The following is a 22,042-nucleotide window of genomic DNA, read 5'->3' as shown; positions in this document are numbered from 1 at the left end:
ATATATATATATATAAAGTGATAAGAATTGATAACAGATTCCTAAAGGGAAAATAATGACTTTTTTCATTTGATTTCAGTTAATAATGGGACTTGGTACCCAGGGAGCCGAGAAGAAGAGTGCAGCATCTATTGCCTGTTTTTTGGCTGCTAATGGTGCTGACCTTAGCATTCGAAATAAGAAGGGTCAGTCGCCACTTGATCTCTGTCCTGATCCAAGTCTCTGCAAGGCACTGGCAAAGTGTCATAAAGAAAAAGTCAGGTTTGTATTATTATCATAAAACCTAATATTCTGTACATAAAGTATCATGTGGTTCCACAGTTATAGGGAAATTAATATAATGAGGTATATACATTTCTTTTTTATTCTATTCTATTTTATTTTTTATTGAAGTATAGTTGATTTACAATGTGTTAATTTCTGGTGTACAGCAAAGGGATTCAGTTATACATATATATACATATTTTCCATTATGGTTTATTACAGGGTATTGAATATAATTCCCTGTGCTATACAGTAGGACCTTATTGTTTATTTTATATATAGTAGTTTGTATCTGCTAATCCCAAACTCCTAATTTATCTGCCCCACCCCCCACCTCTTTCCCCTCTGGTAACCATAAGTTTGTTTTCTATGTCTGAGTCTGTTTCTGTTTTGTAAATAAGTTCATTTGTATCATATTTTAGATTCCACATATAAGTGATATCCTATATTTGTCTTTGTCTGACTCTCTTCACTTAGTATGATAATCACTAGGTCCATCCATATTGCTGCAAATGGCATTGTTTCATTCTTCTTTATGGCTGAGTAGTATTCAATTTTATATAGAGGTATATACATTTCTTTAAGTATATTCTTAAGGGGCATTTTATTAGAGCAAGGCAGAGTGCATCTAAAAATATATAGATAGAGGCACTGTAATTACTGCAGCAATAACTTAAACACTGGGGTATAAGGGGAAACCACTTTGAATGTGTACGTGTGAGCCCACGTATTCATGAGTTTCTGAAGATCCTAGTGGAAACAGAGTGTCCCTTTTCTATCTGTACCTGTAGTTGGCTGTGCACATGTATTTTTATGTCTTGTATATATATATTTATAGACGTGTTCTGTCTTTCTGTAATAGAATTTTATGCTCCTTAAGGATACACTTAAAAGAAATGTCCAAACAGCAGCTGCAGTGACATATTTTCCAAAGTGCCCTGTCAGTTGTGGACTCTGATAATGCTTCATTCTGTCTGTAGTTAGCATAACTAACATGGGCTCTAGTTAGGGTTTTTGTTTTATTCCTATATCCTGTGTCTTCCTCAAATGGTCTTATATAGATAAAACAGTTTCTGAGGGAAACTTTATGTTAATTTTTAAAAACTAGTGTATTTGATTTCTTTGTTAGAAGAAGATTCACTCTTTTCCATTGGGTGAGGATTTGTTGAATTGAAACTTGAATTGTACTAGAAGTATGTAAAAATGCAGAGAAGTAGAAAAATATAGTATACAATGTTTCATATATAGATGTTAAAGCTTAAGTTTTAACATAACTAAAGTTTTTTGCCCATACTAATGATGCTCTAGACGTTTTAAAAAACATTTAAATTAATGAATTTGTAATATGAATATTCTCAGAGGCTTGATTAGAAATATTTTCTTTTATTAGTGGTCAGGTGGGTTCTCGAAGTCCTTCTATGATTAGTAATGATTCTGAAACCTTAGAAGAGTGTATGGTGTGCTCAGATATGAAGAGAGATACTCTTTTTGGCCCATGTGGACATATTGCTACCTGTTCTTTGTGTTCTCCACGAGTCAAGAAATGCCTCATCTGTAAAGAACAAGTTCAATCCAGGACAAAGGTAATATGTTTTTAATATAACATTTTATTATTGTTTGAAGTTCTTTAAGACTACAGTTAATGATAAATAAGATTATATGATGCCACGTGTCTTTTAATTTTGTTCTTCCTAAGACTGATCTAAATATGGGAATGTATAATTTATACATTTTCAAGACACCAATTGAAATATGTAAACTATAGTACTAGTTAAAAATAAAAGTACTGTTTTACTTTCAAAGCGCCTTATAACCCAAAGGTGTATTTAATTCCACTTCGTGTTGTAGTTACTTGTATATTGCACCTTTTTTGAGTACATGGATTGTTTTGTATTCCTCTTTGTAAAAGACTAGTTGATTTTTTCGGTAGAATATCACACATTCTGGATTTATTTGATTTTTATCATGGTGTTCTTTAATTTGTTTCTATATCCTTTGTGTTTTTGTAAACTGGAAGTTAGATCTAACTGCTTGATTAGGGTCAGCTTAGACATACTGGGCAAGAAAACTTCATAGACAATGTTATTCATTTCGTACTGTATCCCACCATTAGGCAAATAAAGTCTGATCATCCTGCAGTTTTTGGTGGTCAAATTCTGTATCTCCTCTGAACTTTTTATCTCATCTGACTCCTTTTGCTTTTTGAGAAGCAGTATTCTTTTCTGGGTTTCTGGTTTCATTTTTTTTTCCCATGTAACTGAGTGCTTTTCCATCTTACTCATTTTGGTTTACTGAAATAATTGAAAAAAGCAAAGCTCAAAGAAGTACACTGACAGTTGGGTCTTCAACGCAGTTTTCTTGATTCTTAAGTCACTGTTCTTTCCTCTGTGTTATGATACACAGACAGAATTAAAACCAATGTCCGCAAGGGAGGGTTGACAGAACAGGAAGGTAGAGAGGAAGGATTATGTTGTCACTCCTTTTTAGACCAGTTCTGAATTCCAAGAATTAGTAAGGAGTCTGTTTGTATTTTAAGTTATGGAATTTTCAGACCTGTACAAAAGTAGAAAAACTTACATACCCACCAAAGAGATTTGCCAGGTTCGTTGCAGAGCCTTTGAATGTAAAGAAATAGCGACCCCAAGTGGTTAAAGGATTGTGAACATCTTCACTGAAGATAAAACAAATTGTAAAACTAGTATTTGGAGAGAGGGAGAATAAACAAGCTTGGTCTCTTTAGCAATTAAAGAAATACAAATTAAAAATTATGAACTATTATTAGCCATTCTTGTCCAATTAGCAAAAATAAACTTTAAATAATGCTAGCTAGGAAAGAGAAGTGAGTACTCTCTTAACACTGCAGTTGGCTGAATAAATGGGTTTACATTTTTTTGAGAGACCATCCTGACAATATATATACAAACAGTTACAATAAATATGCTTTGATATAGTAATTCCACTCCTGGGAATGTAATCTGAGGAAAAAAATCCAGAAGGGGTAAAAGTTATGCTTAGAAAAGTTTTTTTTTAATAATAGCTGAATGGGTAAGTAAATGATTATTAGATTGGTTTGCTAGATAATTTTAAACTCTTTATCAGCAATTCAGATATGTATACAGTTGCATCGGGAATCATTTTAAAAACCAACACATCTTTTATATAGAGAGGAGAAGAGAATCATCATGTATTAAGCGCTGATTTTATATTAGGCATTGAACTAGACACTGTACACATAATATCTAATTTACTTTTTTTAATTGTCACATTTTAATGTTTGACCAGTATTTAGCACATACAGTTCTTAAAATATTTATATGAAGATGCTCCTTACGTACAAATAAATGGCTAGATCAGTCAGAGTTTCACCTCCGTGTCGTCATTGCTCTTGAGACTTTTGTCTGTCTGTCTAGTTGCTAAAGTTTGGGATTTTCACTTCTTTCACCCATACTGTGCCTACTTTTCTTTTTAGCTTATTAGCCAGCCAGATAGCTGACTCACACACCTTTGAAATTTAGCCATGGTCCTCAGCCCTTCCTTTATTTTATTTTGTTTTTAATTAATTTTCATTGGAGTGTGGTTGCTTTACAATGTTGTGTTAGCCTCTGGTGCACAACAGAATGAGTCAGCCATTCACATAGAGAGATCCCCTCCCTTTTGGACTTCCTTCCCTTTAGGTCACCACGGTGCATTAGGTAGAGTTCCATGTGCTGTACAGTGTGTTCCCATCAGTTGTGTATTTTATACATAGTATCAATAATGTATATGTGTCAATCCCAGTCTCCCAATTCCGTCCACCCCACCCCTTTCCCCCTTGGTATCCGTGCATTTGTTCTCTACATCTGTGTCTCTGTTTCTGCTTTGCAAATAAGATCATCTGTACCATTTTTCTAGATTCCACGTATATGCATTATTATACGATATTTGCTTTTCTCTTTCTGACTGACTTCACTCTGTATGACAGTCTCTAGGTCCATCCACGTCTCTGCAAATGACCCAATTTCATTCTGTTTTATGGCTGAGTAATATTCCATGGTATATATGTACCACATCTTCTTTTATCCATTCCTCTGTTGATGGACATTTAGGTTGCTTCCAGGTCCTGGCTGTTGTAAACAGGGCTGCTGTGAACATTGGGGTGCATGTGTTTTTTTGAATTATGGTTTTCTCTGGGTATATGCCCAGTAGTGGGATTGTTGGGTCATATGGTAGTTCTATTTTTAGTTTTTTAAGGAACCTCCATACTGTTCTCCATAGTGGCTGTATCAATTTACATTCCCACCAGCAGTGTATGACGGTTCCCTTTTCTCCACACCATTCTGACAGGTGTGAGGTGATACCTCATCATAGTTTTGATTTGCATTTGTCTTAATAGTTAGTGATGTTGAGCATCTTTTCATGTGTTTGTTGGCTGTCTGCATGTCTTCTTTGGAGAAATGTCTATTTAGGTCTTCCAACCATTTTTTGATTGGGTTGTTCTTTTGTTATTGAGCCATATGTGCTGCTCGTATATTTTGGAGATTAATCCTTTGTCAGTTGCTTCATTTGCAAATATTTTCTCTCATTCTGAGGGTTGTCTTTTCGCCTTGTTTATGGTTTCCTTTGCTGTGCAAAGGTTTTAAGTTTCATTAGGTCCCATTTGTTTATTTCAGCCATTTTTTTAGAGAGAGGAAAAACTTTGTTGGGAGCTATGAAAAGTTAGTGTACCTACCTCCAGGCTGTGGGTTCCTTAGTCACCCATTTCCGGGGTCTTCCTGTCTCTGCTCCCCACTGTGGTTCTGGTAGTGTACTGCTTAGTGTTTGCAGTTTGTGGGCTGGATTTGTGTACTGAAGGTAAACATTGCCTTTGTTATAGTCTGACCTTGAGTAGGTCTTAAAGCCTGTATGTATAATCCTAGAGTTGGAAAGAACACCCTGGTCTTGCATCCTATAAGCTGTAGGCGACTGAAATGTGTTTCTTTCAACTGTTTTAAATCAAGTCAGAAACTTAGCAGATATCTTAGATCTCTTCTTCACCATTCTATACATTTTATTAGTTACCAAGTCTTCTTAAATATTTCTCAGAACTCTTTCTTCTACTCTATATTGTTATGTCTTACTTAAAATATGCCCTCCTATCTCATAGTTAGAATTGTTCTAGGATATACTTGAATAAGGGCCACCTGAGTCCTCTCCTTGTCTTCTAATTGACACTTTAACACCTTGTGAAGAAGGATTGTTCTTTATTGTTCAGATTTTTTAAAAGCTGCAGCTCTACAGTGTTAGGTAATTTGTTAGTATTGGAGCTGGAATTGGAATGCAGGAACATAAAGATCCTGACTAACCATGTCTTACTGCTTCCCACTAGATTACTACGACTATGTAAATTCTATGTACATAGCAAGGTCTAAGTTGGGAAGGTCCAATATTTTGGTTGTTTAGGTGAAGTGGTGGTCATCATTTTTGGACAGTAATGTTAAATGACACAGATAGGGGTGAATGTGTGTCAGAAAGGAGGAGAATCAGTGAAAGATGGATGTGGGGCCAAGGGCAGTAGGCAGATGGGAGTCAGAGAACCAGAGCAAAGTGAAGAAATAGTTACACACGCAGAACTCAGATTAAGTGGAGAAGAGGAGGAAAAATTGAGGGAAATTATGAGTAGGTTGTGGAGGACTTGTGGAGATCAGGCGAAAAGAATAGTCCAGAGCTCTGGGCTTCAGCCAGTGTGGGGGAATTCCAAGTCCTGGGAAAGGATGAGTTAGGTGGAATTCCTCGGATGTGGGTAAACAGAAAAATCCCCCTTAAGCTTTAGCTGTCTGGCTAATGTGGCTAGAATTTTATGAATATTAGAAATCTATCTTATCTCAGTCATTTGTTCTTTTGATTTTTCTCCCCAAAGTAGTTTTTTTTTTTAAGGTTTTGTGTGTTTTTTTTGATGTGGACCATTTTTAAAGTCTTTGTTGAATTTGTTACAATATTGCTTCTATTTTTTGTTTCGTTTTTTTTGTTGTTTTTTGGCCCCCAAGGCATGTGGGATCTTAGCTCCCTGACCAGGGATCAAACCCACACCCTCTGCATTGGAAGGCAGAGTCTTAACCACTGGACTGCTAGGGAAGTCCTCAAAGTAATTTAAAAAAAAAAAAAGAAAGAAAGAAAGAAAATTGAAGTCTAGTCTGTTTTCCCTGACCTCAGAAGAAATGGAGTTTTTCTGTATCATTCTTTAGGACAGGTAGGGAGACTAAAGTGGAGCTAGACCAGTTTAGCTGGGGTCTTCAAAGATGTGAAAATGAGTAACCAAGAAAGTAGAGGACAGATAAGTGTGTGTTAAATTCTTCTTTGCAGGAGTGTTTCCTTATAGAGGAGAAATACATTTGGATACAGAAGGAACTGTTAGAGTCACTAGATGTATTTGTAGATGTTTACGCTTTTGCTGTAACCTCTTTTTTGCAGATTGAAGAATGTGTGGTATGTTCTGACAAGAAAGCAGCTGTTCTTTTTCAGCCTTGCGGACACATGTGTGCTTGTGAGAGTAAGTAGCCCGTACAGAACTTCCTCAGAATTATTATAAAAGTAGAAAGTGAAACAAATTATGTCTTTGAATTACTTTTTTAATAACTCATGAACAGAGGAGTTGGTGGGCCTCTAGAACCCTCCATCTGTTCTCTGTACAAGAGTGTCACCTCTTTCCCTCCTTAGTCCTAAGTGTTAGGGAAGACTCGATGTACTGCATTCTCCCAGCTCACCTTTTTCTTTTCTTTTTTTTTTTTTTGGAGTATAGTTGATTTACAGTGTTGTATTACTTTCTGCTGTACAGCAAAGTGGGTCAGTTACACACGTATCCACTCTTTTTAGATTATTTTCCCATATAGGTTATTATGGAGTATTGGGTAGAGTTCCCTGTGCTATACAGTAGGTCCTTATTAGTTATCTGTTTTATATATAGTAGCGTGTAGATGTCAATCCCAGTCTCCCATTTATCCCTCTCCCCCTTACTTCCTTCCTGGTAGCCATAAGATTGTTTTCTACATTTGTAACTCGATTTCTATTTTGTAAATAAGTTCAGCAGTATAAGACAATACTTGTCCCTCTCTGTCTGACTTACTTCACTTAGCATGATGATCTCTAGGTCCATTCATGTTGCTGCAAATGGCATTCTTTCCTTCTTTTTTATGGCTGAGTAATATTCCATGGTATATATGTACCACATCTTCTTTATCCATTCCTCTGCCAGTGGACATTTAGGTTGCTTCCGTGTCCTGGCTATTGTAAATAGTGCTGCAGTGAACATTGGGGTGCATGTATCTTTTCAAATTATGGTTTTCCCCAGGTATATGCCCAGGCATGGGATTGTGGATCATATGGTAGCTCTATTTTTAGTTTTTTAAGGAACCTCCATACTGTCCTCCATAGGAGCTGTACCAATTTATATTCCCACCAACAGTGTAGGAGGGTCCAGCTTAGCTTTTTATTTCATTTGTTGTATGAGCACAAAATGACCACTTCTCACACGCAGGAGAAATTTATTTCCGAAAATGAGTGTTGATACGTTTAGTCTAGCCTTTTTTCACATATGAAATTAACACATCTTCACCTTTATGTTGCCTCTCCTGTATACTTTCCCCCCTGCTGAACCACCCACAGCAACCATTTGGGGCAATAATTTCTGGCCTTCTTAACCTTCCTTAACCTCTATGTCAAGAGAGCTTATAGAAATCTTTGTGAGGATGACATTAAAGTTTAAGAGGAGTTTTAAACTTTGCTTTTATATATCTCCCTTATTCTTTTCAAGTTAATATACTTAGTATTAATATCCTCCTTTTTGCTTTTTACTTGTCAGTGAAGAATTTTAAATAAGTTTAACAATTTATACTTCACTTAAATGGACCCAAAGTAAAGCATGGTGTTTCAGTCAGTTAGGTGTTGGTTTTTCATATAACATTTGACTAAAGTAACAAACTGTGTAATAGATTAATCTCATTGGCACAGATTTGCTTTAAGCATTGGTGTTTTGTTTGTTTATTTGTTTTTTTCATTTTGATAGGCAGCTCGTCAATTAAGAAAGGATCAAGGTTTTCTACTGTAACATTCTACTCCACGTAATTGTTTCTGTTTACCAAAGACTGGTATATGGCTATTATCAGCTGTCAGAGGGCATGAAGAAAGAGAATTCTGTCTTAAGTAAAAAAGAGCTCAGGTTATGTAAATTTTCATAGCCCAGGAGTTAGCAGACATTTTCTGTAAAGGGTCAAATAAAACATATTTTTGGCTTTGTGGGCTACATGATTTCTGTACTAACACCTCAACTCTTTCCAATTGCTTACCTCTTCCATTGTAGTGCAAAAACAACCACAGACAGTATGTAAACAAATGGGTGGGACTGTTTTCCATTAAAACTTTATTTATAAAAACAAGTGACTGGTTGGGTTTGCTGACCCTGTCAGAGACCAAAGTGACTTGAAAGCTGGTTATAATTAGTAGTTGGTAATATAGATTCTAGAGCCTTAAAGTAATATTTTCCCCCAGGAATTTCCCAACGTTTTTACATTATTTTTGCTTTAGAATGTAACAAAAGCAACAGCTAACTTTTATTGAGCTCTTAATTTGTACCAGGCATTTAAATCTCTTTCTGGGTGTTTCCTCTTTTATCTTTACAAGAAACCTAAGAAGTAGAGATTTCTCCATTTTACAGACCATTGGTAAACATTTATTTGCTAGGGAAGATGAAATTGAGGTGGAAAATGTCCCTTTCTCAAGGAGTATACAGTACAGCAGGTGGTCCAGTCCCCACATCACAGTAATCAAAGGAAGGGGAAATTACATCCCTTTTGGAGGGATGGAAGAAAGATTTTATATAAACAATATAACAACCTAACTTAAGAGCTACAAGAATTTAAAATAATTGTGGTTACATATTATATACTCAGGCAATTAAATTAATTCTTTAAATTCAAGAAAAAAAACCTGCCCTCAGATTGAAGACAGACCCCAAACCAGGTATCTACTAACATTAGCTCCTACCTAGTGCATCTTGCCTAGGCCAGCATCAGACCCATCTCTGTTTAGGCCTCGAAACAGGATCGGCCTTGACGGAGAATTGTTATTCTCTGTCCACCAGCATACGTACTGTTGGGAGTATGTGACCCCCTTGTCCACATTGGTGGTTTTGTGCTTTGTTAAGGTTTACTGTCTTATCATAAGACATCCTGCCACAGTTTTTGCTATTTTTCCTGTTTTTGAAATGACAAAGACACTTGGTATATAGGCTAAGATATGGAGTATACTTTTCATAATAAATGCTAATGGGAAAGAATGTTGAAACACTGTGTTATTTTATAATTAATAACTTTAGGTGTAGTATTAATAATCCATAACATAGAATTGTGCCTGGGTATTTCTTCTTGGAATGGGGAAGCATTCTACCAATATATAGGTATTAGAAAGATAGTCCATTATGATAAATTTTTGACATTTTCCTGACTGCTACATTAAAAAAATAGTCACTAAGCAATTTCCTTGTTAGATTACATCAGTCTGATAGAAGGGAGAGAATTGTTCAACATATTTTAGGAATTTAAGAGATAAGCGATTTACAAAAGGAAGTATTTTTTTAAAAAGTATCATGTGAGCAGCCTTATAATTCTTGTTGTAGTAGTTAAATTTATGAAAGGTGTCTCCCTCCTTTATCCTCAAGCCTTAAGATCTTGAAATATTTACGTTACATATTTTTAAAACACTTAGAACCTCCTCCTCCTCACAGTTTATTCCAATGTATTAGAAAATGTCATTAGTTTCATGATGATGGGCTCTGTATTCTAGAGGCTACCAATCAAAAATATACATTCTTAGGTTGATAACATTTTAAGAAGGTAGAATTGTGTATTGATATAACTTAGTGTTTATCTCAGTGTTAAATTTAAGTTATGAAAAATGAGCAGAGGAAGGCAACCCTGTTCATGTTCTCTTTTGTGAGAAGTGTCCTATTGCTGTTTCCAGACTGTGCTAATCTGATGAAAAAGTGTGTGCAGTGTCGGGCAGTAGTTGAACGAAGAGTGCCCTTCATCATGTGTTGTGGAGGGAAAAGTTCAGAAGATGCCACTGATGATATCTGTAAGTGGATTTTCTTACTTCGCTTTTTTATTGGGACTTTCATAGACATGTCTTCTCATAATACACTGTCTCCTTGTAAAACAGAAGGTATGTGACTTGAATCTACAAGGAACGGGTAGGGTTTTGCTCTTGTTACATTATTAGAAACCTGAAATTGTATTTTTCTAACTTGTAATATGATTATGGACCTTTAAACATTAGACTTTTAAGAAACCTCCATGTGTGTTATAAGGAGCATTGTAGTATTCTTGCTTAAAGAAAATTTGCTGGCTATTTTGAAGATGAAATTTATTGTGTCTTAGGGTGGGAGGACATCATATTATAAATTATTTTCTCAATTTACACAAGTATTAACCTCATTATTTTATGAAATAGGTTTACCTCGTGTGTTTAAGTATTTTATGGAATAGTAATTCTTTGTGACAGAGTAACTGTAGATAAACTGAAGTGTAACCCAGTGAACAAGGGGAAAGATGAAAAGTAAATTATTTACCTTCAACCTTTTCAGTACAGTTGACCCTCGAACATTGCAGGTTTGAACTGCCAGGGTCCATTTAAACTTGGATTTTTTTTTTGGCCATATTGCACAGCTTGCGGGATCTCAGTTCCCCAACTAGGGATTGAACCTGGGCCGTGTCAGTGAAAGCCTGGAATCCTAACCACTGGGCCACCAGGGAACTCCCAAAACTTGGATATTTTTTAGTAGTAAATACTATAGGACTACACGGTCCGTGTGTGGTTGGTTGAATCTGGGAATGTAGAGAAACCATGGATGTGGGGGGCAGACTATGTTATTTGTTCATTAACCCCTGCATTGTTCAAGGGTCACCTGTAGTACAGCTGTATAAAAATATTTTTCATCTCTGCACTAGACATAAGCTGGATGGTCTCTTTGATTTCTTTGTTCTGTGTACAGATGAGGAAGAACATTAACATAGCTACTTACGCCCAGAGCTTTTTTTCTTTATCACCGATAGGGCAGGATAAAAATCCTGGGGACAGATTAACTAGAGTAAAAGACCAAGAATCTAGAGAGTAGGAAAAGGGAAATAAAAAATTTCCTTCCATTTAGTAGAGCATGACCTTTCTTTCATGGAGTTCCTCATCTCAGATCAATAACAAAACAAGGAGAACCTTGGAAAACCCAGAACTCTGTGTGTGGACTATTGTCTAGCTGAGTTAAATATAATTAGAAATTAATGTGTAAACCTATTTGTTTTCCAAAGATTATAAATGAAGGAGTATAACATGAATGTCACTGCTGTTTCTGTTGTCCACGTGGGAAAATAAATTTTTTAAGAGGATTCTAATAATAATCTTGTGTTTTTAATAAATAAAACTAATGATTTTAGAAATAAAGAATCATTCTTGCTTCAGAACAGTCAGTAACATTAAGATTCTTTATCTGTACTATATAGCAAGTGGGAATATTCCGGTGTTACAAAAGGATAAGGATAACACCAACGTCAATGCAGACGTGCAGAAGCTGCAGCAGCAGTTACAGGACATTAAAGAGCAGGTAACAGTGATTTCTTCATGGTGAACAGTGACTCGAAGAACGGCATTTCATCTTTTTCTATAAAATTACTAGTGTTTTCTGTAGTAAGCGTGGCTCATATTAGTGTATCACTTGTAGTGTTTGAATATTTGCAATCAGCAAAGTCTGATGAGAAGATTTCATCAAGTACTTTACAAAATAGGAAACGCACCAGTGACCAACATGAAAAAATGCTACACCACACTGAGGTATCTTTTCCTACCTATCAGATTGAGGGGAAAAAAATGTTAGAAACTGTCAATATCAAATGTTTAGGCAAAATACTTAGCAGCCGTAACTCATACAGTGCTGGTGGGAATATAAATTGTTAAAAACACCTTGGGAAAGTTTGTCACTGTCTCATAAAACTAAATAGGATATTGTTTGGGGATGTAAACTTGGAAGAAAAAAATCACACAGATGGTGATTAAAATCAAGGGTAGTGGTTTTTTTTGGCTGAGATGGCTGGGAGGGGGCACAAGGGAAATTTCTAGAGTATTGATAGTTCCATTTCATGATCTAAGTTGATTACTTGCATTTGATCGGTTTGTGAACATTTATTAAACTATACATTTATGATTTGTGCACATTTCTGTATAGATGTGATACTTCATTAAAAAGGAGAAAAGGATGCGCACACACACACACACACACACACACACACCCCCCTATAAAGAAAAGCAAGGGAAAGGTAAATAAATGCAAAATTCAGAATAGTGGGTATCAGTGAGGAGTGGAGGAGGATATATATTCATGTGTTAAGGTGGGTGGTGGTTATATTGTTCTTTATATCTTATACATACCAACAGAAGTACTCTTTCATATCTGCTTAATATTTAATAAAAGCAACAGTAAAATGAAGTTACCTAAAATTTTTAGGTATCTGGTAATAAAAAAGTCTTTTTTTCCCCCTTAGCTTACCATTTGACCCACCAGTTAAATCTGATTTGATTCAAAGGATTGAATCAAATGAAAAGATTGAGTAGCAAAGGGTGTTCTTTCTCTAGTTTGGCAGTCACATCAGTGTTGCCATGTTGTTAAGAGTCTCACTCTTGTCTTTTCTATCTGAAGTGTTTTCTTTCTTAAATAATCTTCATGGCCATATTTCATCACTAAAGTATTTAAACAGTTAAAACTTATTTTCTGTGGAATGTTGGAATTTCTTTCAGGGACCCCTTCAAGGTTACCAAGAGAAAGCATCTGAATAAGTCTCTTTTTAAATTTTAAATCTCCAATCTTTCTGTTACCCCAATGTCTCTTTAAAAGACAAAGATTAATTTTATGTACTATTAAGCATATATTAATCCAAAGTAACTTAACCCAGACTGCACAGATGTGTTTACTTTTGGAAGTTATTAATTAACTACATAGACCTCTGGAAAGTTTAATGAAAAAGAAACTAATTTAATTTTAAAAAGCTGCTTTGCCTTTTTAAAATAAAAAGTTACGATTTTTCTACAAATTTGCTTCTCAAAATTTCAAGGATAAATGTGAAAATTTACTTTGGAAGAATGGAGCTAGCAAGTTAGATTATGGTTCTTTTTTTCTGTTGTTTTCTTCACAATGATTTCTGGTATTGTCAGAGTTGGTTACCACATTTTCATATAGGCTTTAGGCCTGGTTTATTAATCTAGACATTTTAATTTAATTATTTCATTTCTATGTTATTTGGGAAAGGTCTAATTCAGCATTATGATATATTAAGGTAAAATATGTTTTTATAAATATAAAATGCAAAATGTGCTTTGTAAGTAAATATGTGATTTTCTAGAAAACTTCACAGAAGTGTCCTCCTTAATTCTTCTAAGTTGATTAAGTTACATTTAACAATATATAACTAAGGTTAATTGTTTTTAACTAAGGGGGTCTACGTTGAAAGTACTACAGTGCAGTATCATTTTTAAAAGCAAGAGCTCTGGGGCCACACGGACCTGAGTTCACATTATAGCTTGCCCTGGGAAGTCTTTAACCCCACTAAGCCTCAGTTTCCTCTTTTTTGAAGTGGGAGTGATGTAGGCCTTGAGACTGGATCATATCCAGCATGGTGCTTGGTATGTGTGTGTTCTCAGCAACATCCCTTCACTGCTCCCCCCCACCCATACATTGTGTTATTTTCATGTGAGAACAGCATAGTACCTAGAGTTGGAGAATCTGAGTCAGACTGAATGGGGCTATTTTCATCCTTTTCCTATTAGATTTTGGCATTTGAATTTTTAATTTTATATACTGTTTTATGTAATATTTATTTTAGATAGTACCTTTTATACTGACCTGACAGTACAACCAATATTTCTGTTTTATAAGGATGATATTTTAACTGTTTAAAAATTTTAAAGCAACAAAAGATTATTTGACTAAAACAATAAAAGAAAATTAATGATGTTACAGAGTTGTTACATTACACTTTTAAAATAGAAAATGTCTCAGCATTTATTACTTTATTTGTTATCTCACATTCCAGACAATGTGCCCTGTGTGTTTGGATCGTCTGAAGAATATGATTTTCCTTTGTGGCCATGGAACGTGCCAGCTCTGTGGAGACCGAATGAGTGAATGTCCTATTTGTCGAAAGGCTATTGAACGAAGGATTCTTTTGTATTAACTTAAAAACTCAGTGTGTTTTGTTAGCTAAAGTATTTGGTCATGAGATCTTAGTGAGCTAGTTGGAAGTTCTAATGAATTAATTTTTAATATCATAGTTTCTTTACTAGAGTGTTATTAGACTGTAAATGTACCAGAACAACAACAACAAAAACTCTACGAAACAGTGTTTGAAGCTGTGTTTTTTGGTTTTTTCCTTTCAATCTGAAACATCAAATCCATGTAATTCATAGGTGATTTACCTTTGACTTCTAAGGGGGAAAATCCTTTAAGGATCTCCTGTTATTTTTGTTTTTATTGCATTTTCTCTTATAGTTTATAAGTTTGTTAGACCTCAAAAGATATACTTCCTTATGATCAGCTATCTTTCAATTTATCATGATTTTACACAGTGAGCTGATACAGGTACTCAGAAAAGTCATGCATCAAATGAAAGGGGGAAGTCAAACCATTATGTCATGTATGTTAAACGATAAAATTATAGTACAAGTTCTGCATGGTTAAGGGAATACTGAAGAGAGGATTCTCTTTTTAAGATAACATAAAGTTATTAAGTGATTGTTTCTAAATTCTTAGAGTACATGGAAATACAGAATGAGAGAATATTAAGTTTGCATTTAACTTATTTTCTGGATTCAAAGGAAAATTGTTTAACTTGAATCAACTTGCCAGTTTCAAAATGACTGATAGACATGAAAAGGAAAAATAAGCAATCATAGTGGGGAACTGAAGGGGGTGGGGGGAGTCATCCAATAAAAGAGCACCTATTAACTGACTGTTAACGGTTGCCTTTCTTATATTAATTTGTACACTGTTTTGTTCAGCCAGCTTTTAAAAAACTGTCTGTGGGAAGTGTGCCTCAGTTTCCCCAGTGGTTACTTATCCAGGCTTGATCTGACCAGTGAAATGATATTGCCCTGTTTGGGTCTCTGAGGTTCAGTTTAGCTTCTCTAACGTGCTGAGTAGCAGTGATCCGAGAAGGGTAATGCACTGTCCAAAGGCAGCGGTCCTTTCTCCTCCGTGTCTGTTAATTCTACCTTCATCATAGGCCTCGCTTCCATTCTCTCTCAGACAGTAGAGCTTACTATAAAGAACAGGGTCTCTCTTCATACCTAACGATGGGGATGTTATTTCAACTGCCAGCAATATCCAAGACCTAGTAAATAACCAGTTGGTAGATACTTACTTTAGAAAGAATGACTAGGACATTTACAGAAATATGTCTGATTACCTGTGGTTTTGTTTTGTTTACTCTAGACCATCTAATTATTTTTTCTCCTTGGAATGAGTAATCTTTCAGCGTCTAAAATGAATATACACATAAATAAGTGTTTTGGGGTTCATTACTGCTAGATTATAAATAAATATATATTTATAATTATATAAATAATCAGCTGTTTACAATAGTATCTACTATATACTGTGTATAAGTTAACTCCTAAGGATACTTATCTTTTTTGTCAGTTTTTTCCCCTTTGAACCTGGTTCTTATTTCAATTTTTCTGCTGCAACAGCTAAATTTGAAAGTACAAAGTCTCTAGCCCTCACAGCATTGTATTTCTGGCTAATTAATGGCTGCCGCCTCTGCAAGTCCTGGTGAGAACAGTGGTGTGCTTTGCTGCCTGGCTTTATAGTCTCGGTAATTCCGTATCTGTGTTTAAGCTGAGTGGCTTATTTAGAACAGTAAAATTTTTATAAATTTTAAATTTGAAAATTTATGTCGTCTCTACTCAGTTATCTAATAATGAGCCACTGAGGCTGTTGATTAAGCCATATTTTGAAGTTAGGAAAAGATAGAATATCTGTCTGATGATGTTCACATAAAGAGACAAACAGACTGTTTTCTTTCAGATCTGAAAACAATGTAAGTCAGGGTTTTCTTTCTCTTCCATGCCAGAGGCTGCCCATCTCTTTTCCAGTAGATCAACTTGTAAGGAGGGAACATCTAGCTGACTCATGCATAGCTTGGCCAAACAGAGAATTGTATGGTCAGGAGCTTTACTTCACTTAAATTCTTATTGTCTGTCTTCTGAGCTGCAGTGCTTAAACTTATATCCCTAAAAGGCAGTTTCATCTTCCAGACTAGTTTATTTCCTCCATACTAAAAATATAATAACTTATAAACTATTACAAAAGTCATAAAGTCACTATAATTATAGTGCTTCTTTGTTTGTACCACATTGAAATTTGTCTAGTGAAAAGAAAATGTTTCTCTATTCATGTTTGTAAGCACCTAAAAAATTATTTTAAACTTATTTTCAGTTTGTGAGAGAGAATAAGATTAAGAACTTAATTGTTTAATGACTTTGCTCTAACTCTGTGAAACTGCTACCTCTTATTATATGTCTCAGCAGTACTTTCCCAATTAGGATGTTTCCTTGTCATTATCATCTCTTTACCTTGTGCCTCAAAAGAGCTTTTTCTTTTCCTAGATTCGTTTAAAAAAAAAAACAAAACTGACATGCATTCATTCAAAAACATATTTATTGGGCTTCAGGGGCAAGGTACACAACAATGAAAAAATTGTCAGCTTCTAAGCACATACAGAATTTATCATGCAGCCATTGTATATTTGAAATATTCCCTTCAGAAAGAAGGGATCTAAAGACACATAACATTTCTTCCTAATGTTTTGGAAGACTTGTCATTAAGTAGTATTTGGATTCCCTCTCTGTACCCCCTCACTCCTACCACATTTTTTTTTTCTTTTATTCTTCTAACATTGTCAGCTCTGTTACCCAAAACATAGATACAACTTACCAGATGGTGCTATTCTAATAGTTTTTCTTCACATAATTTAACATTCTTACTGTTTATACTATATACATATTTAATTTTATTGGGAGCAAGAAAGTTTTTCAAGAGAAGATCATTTTGTATTAGTATAGGAATATTATATTACACAAGTGTTTTAGTTTAGCTGGCCAAATTATGCTTGGTTATTTGTCATTTTAAACATTGCAGATTAACCATCTAGCTCCCGAGGCATAAAATTAATTGATAATGTTGAAAATAACTTTCTTAAATTTATATATTTGATGGCTTTAGCCTGTAAGAGCATTTTAGCATATTGCAATGCATGCTGCTTAAGATTTATCCAATTCAAATTTCAGAGCTTTCTAGGTCATTTTTACATGGTAGAAATAGACTGTCTAGTTATGTGTTGCCCAGTTGCTATTCTTTGTTTATTATGAGTTTTGGACCCTTTTGGACTAAGAAATATTTAACCTTACGAACTAGGGCAATTGGTGATGGAGTTGGATAGGGAGGATGGCAGGGGTTGCAGTAAGTAAGAAAGAAAAGTCAGTTTCTGAGTTTAGAGAAAAATGGGGATCATGTAGATTTTATCAAAGCAGTGAGTGTAGAGAGTATATTCAATTGAATGAAGGGTCTTTCAGGCAGTTTTTAGTGTAGTTTCATTGATAATTGCTTTGGAAATTGTAGACTTTAGAACAGCTTGCTTTAAAAAAAAAATCCGAAAGGAAAAGCATTTATCCACTTTACCCTCTCAGAGTATCTAAAATATTTATAGGAATAATTTGTGTAAAAATTGAATTTCGGCATAGAAGTTTTTGCATTTTTAAAATTGTGATTAAAAACACAAACCATAAAATTTACTATCCTAACAAGTTTTAAGCATACAGTTGAGTAGTGTTAAGTATATTCACGTTGCTGTGAAACAGATCTCCAGAACTTTCTCATTTTGCAGAATTGAAATTCTGTACCCATTAAGCAACAACCCCCCTCTCCCTCCTCCAGTGGAATAGAATTTTGATTAAGTATAAATCAAGAAACACCTGAATTATCTTGAGTTTGTTTGTGTTTGCAAGATCTAAAGTGATGGTAAATATCAAATCTGAGGGAGACAGAATTTCTCCCCTCCCTCCCAATTATCATCAGTTGTAATTGAGTAGGTTTTAAATATCTTTTAATTAGAAGGATTTGTTATTTCATTTTGAGCCAGAGGGGAGAAACACATTTTAAACATTAGAATTAGGTTAGCTTTGAATTTGTACTAAATTGGGAAAGTAATAGATATTCGCAAATTTTGTGTGCCTCTTTGTTGAAAATGTCAGTTTTCTTTAAGTCTACTTGTAACTGTTTCGAAATGTATTTTTCTCTCAAAAAGGCAACCTAATTTTATTTGCTTGAGTATTATGATAGGAATGCTTACTGATATTACTTGATAATCATGTATAGCCTTGGAACTTTAACATATATATAAAATTATAACAGTATTAATTACAGTTGTACTTCTTCAAAACATTAAATTTGAAGAAAAACTATTTAATGCTGTCTCATGTATACATTGCTTTGCTGCAGTGAGGGGAAAAATTTTTTAGATTGAGCCTCAATTTGCTGATAAATGGTTTGTAGTGGGTGCAACTAGAGTATAAAAATATGAACTAGTTAGTAGAACTGGTGAATTAAAATTGTAAGTTGCTACCTTGGAATTTTCTACCTCTTTTTCTGTCAGAGTATTAGTTTTCCAGCATTTATTCATATTTGTGACTAAGGAGGAGATGGAAACCTGAGGTTAAAATTGAGATTTTTATTTTGTTGAGGAAGCAGTAGGTACAAGAAAGGTGACTTGCCACATCAATTTGGTGCCTAAATCCGTAACTACAAGTTACAATTGACACAAAATGTGTAAGAAAGATAATATTGCTTAATATTTTACTTTTCTTGTGCAGTCTGTCTGATTTTGTTTCATAAACATTACTTCTTTCCTCCAAAAAGCAAAATGGTCTTGTAATTTTCTATACAATAAACAAATGTGCCATTGTGTCTGAAATCTGTAATTTCAGGAAGCTATTGAAAGTTCTGACTCAGGGCTTTTTAACAATTTAAGCAATTGTTAGTTATATTTTGGAAAATCCATCTACATAATTCTTCAGTGCCTTGAAGGAATTATTAACTTGGCAACACTACTAAAACTTTATAGAAGGTGGTCTTTAGTGTGCGTTTATCATCATACACACGTTCATAAATTGTACTTCTTAGCTCGTGTAATAGCGATCCTGCTTGTGTGCTGGGTTTGGGTAATTCTTTAAAGGAAGTTTTCTTAGATTTGCACTTGATCATTTGTTTTTTTTAAAATGGATTATTTATGGCCATGACACTGTTAACAGGAAAGTACTTTTATGTTAAGTCATTATGCAAAGTCATGTATAAGTAGCACCTGGGAAGAGGAGCTAGAGTTCATACAGTTTGCTATTTTAGTATAAAAGGAGAATCTGTTTGGAAAACAGATTGTCTTCACCTCAAATGAAAAGAAGACCTTTTGTTCAAGTGATTTGGTTTAAAAAAATTTTTTTTTCAAAGAAAATCGTGAATTGCATGACACTCTTAACGCTGGTCTTACTTAGACTGAGTCCACAAAATTGATTTTCTGTTCAATATGCTTGTGTCATTCTAAATATATTTAGCGATAGAAGGCGGTTTAATCGACTCAGCAGTGTTTTGTATTTTTTCCGGTGTTTTTTAGTTTTCACTTGATTAAAGTCTTGTTTGTGAATATAGTTTTTGTATGGCAAATGATTCTCGTTTATTAGCTTTTGCTTAAAAATGCTTAGCAAGAGCTAAGCTTTTAAAAATGAATGCAAACATTTACCATTAATAAAGCCTATGATGTATCTTATATAATGCTTTTCTCTGATCTTTTGAAACTATTCTTTATAGATGTATACGTGAGTTTTGATTGTTATGGCATTTGAAAACAAATCTCAGTACATCAGATCTTTTATTATTGGGAAGGAGACTATCATGTCTTTCAGAAACAAGGAAATACAGCTCCAACTCTATATAAGACATAGGTGCCCACATCTAGAAGGCTCTCATTGCAGTTGTTTACATTTAAGGTACCTCTCTATCTATAGGGCCAAAGAAGGTTTTCCTATTTTAACACCTCACATTCTTTCAGGATTAAGAGATATTGTGAAAGTAGTCTGAATAGGGTACACTTGATAGAAAATAAATTGACTAGTCATGAAGGCTCAACTTCTATACAAAGTTTATTATGCTTCACAACTCAGATGTAGATTTCATTTTCAAGAGGTACACATTTTAAAACAATGATTTACTTGGCTTTGTTAGCATTTTGTGACTAAATCAGTAATGGAAGGGTTTGGGGGTTATTTTCTTTTATAGGTTAATAGAAACACTTACTTGTGAAGTTACTGAGAGGTTGTCTGGTTTTAGTTCAAAAGATTAAGTATGTGTAGCCTGGATATTTTAAGATGAAAACCATCTGAAACAGTTTTAAAATTGTTTATTTGAAAAAAAGCATGTGTATTCCAACTTTAAAATTGTGAATTTATTTTTGGATAACCTCTAATTAACTGTATTTGGGGGTTTATTTCTGTTGCTGTATGATTAGATATTTCATGGCAATATTTTTTATTAAATCAAAGCTGTATAGGTTTTTAAAATAAAGCCATTTTAGAAAATCTGCTTTCTATTTTTTTATCATTGATAGTTATTCATCCTTCACAGAAGTTAAAACTGTTAGTCTTATAGTGTAGCATTTCCCAGACTTAATCAATAATGAAAACTTTTAAATGGTGCATTGCAGAGCAGTGATAGGGGTTTATAAGACAGAATGAGTGCACGGATTAAAGTAGAACACGAAAAATGATCTCTCAGATAAATTAATTGCTAAAGAATGATCATTTGGCTAATAGTTTTTCTCTTTATAACAAAACTAATTGATAAATTTATTTTAAGGACAAAAAGATGATAAACATGATACGAGAAGACAAGGCCTGAAACAGTGACCATCAGTCCCTGAGTTAACGCATCACTGCGACCTCTGGGCAGTGCTGCCTTTGCACTGATGCTCTAATCAGATGTCATACGTTATGCTTAAAATACCCCTTCATACCAGGTTCTCACATTTTTAGATATGGCAACTTTCTGAAAGGCAGATTTTCAATCAATATATAAATATTATTTCTCATATATTTAAGACTATTGACATCACTTCCTTTCTCTTTACTTCCACAGAACACCAATTTATATCTTGAGTGGAACATTGACATATAGTTTGGGAAAAGCTTTTATAGGTGAAGTTAACCCTGATTTAATACAAAAATAGAGAAACAATCTAATCAGAACGCCTTTGGCTGCTGACCATGGCCAACCCATACTGAAGAAAGACTGAAGTTCACAAAGATTATATGCCCTTAGTATGTATGCAATAGTACAGGAGTATTGTGTTAGTTTCATATTGCTGCCGTGTCAAATTACTGTGAAGGTGGTGGCGGAACACAGTAAGGACTTTGGCGGTCAAAAGTTTGACGCGAGTCTCCCTGGGCTACAATCAAGTTGCTGTCAGGGCTTTCTGGATGATCTTGGGGAACACCCATTTCCTTGCTCTTTCTGGTTTCTGGAGGTGGCCCATTTTCCTTGGTCCCCTTTCGTCTTCAGTGCCAGCAATGGCCAGTTGAGTCTCACATTGCATCACCCTGACAATGCCTCTTCTGCCTCTTGAAATTTTCCACTTTTTAGGATCCTTGTTATACAGCATTGGGTCCATCTGGATAATCTAGTATAATC

The 22,042-nt window shown here is 34.6% G+C and overlaps 1 protein-coding gene across 1 annotated transcript in view; it reads left to right on the top strand.

The window, feature by feature from the left end:
* Positions 1-20,934, top strand: part of MIB1 (MIB E3 ubiquitin protein ligase 1) — a 117,930-nt gene extending 96,996 nt beyond the window's left edge. Inside the window, exons 17-22 of the mRNA XM_024757922.1 lie at positions 80-261; positions 1,655-1,847; positions 6,691-6,769; positions 10,234-10,347; positions 11,766-11,866; positions 14,346-20,934. Coding sequence (XP_024613690.1) covers positions 80-261; positions 1,655-1,847; positions 6,691-6,769; positions 10,234-10,347; positions 11,766-11,866; positions 14,346-14,486 — 810 coding nt within the window. The 3' untranslated portion in view covers positions 14,487-20,934. The remainder of the gene's footprint in view (positions 1-79; positions 262-1,654; positions 1,848-6,690; positions 6,770-10,233; positions 10,348-11,765; positions 11,867-14,345) is intronic.
* The last annotated feature ends 1,108 nt before the right edge of the window (positions 20,935-22,042 follow it).

This window comes from Neophocaena asiaeorientalis, unplaced genomic scaffold, assembly GCF_003031525.2.
Source record: "Neophocaena asiaeorientalis asiaeorientalis breed wild unplaced genomic scaffold, Neophocaena_asiaeorientalis_V1.1 scaffold142, whole genome shotgun sequence".
Lineage (NCBI taxonomy): Eukaryota > Metazoa > Chordata > Mammalia > Artiodactyla > Phocoenidae > Neophocaena > Neophocaena asiaeorientalis.
The sequence above is the reverse complement of the archived record's forward strand: the minus strand, read 5'-3'. Positions and strand labels throughout refer to the sequence as shown.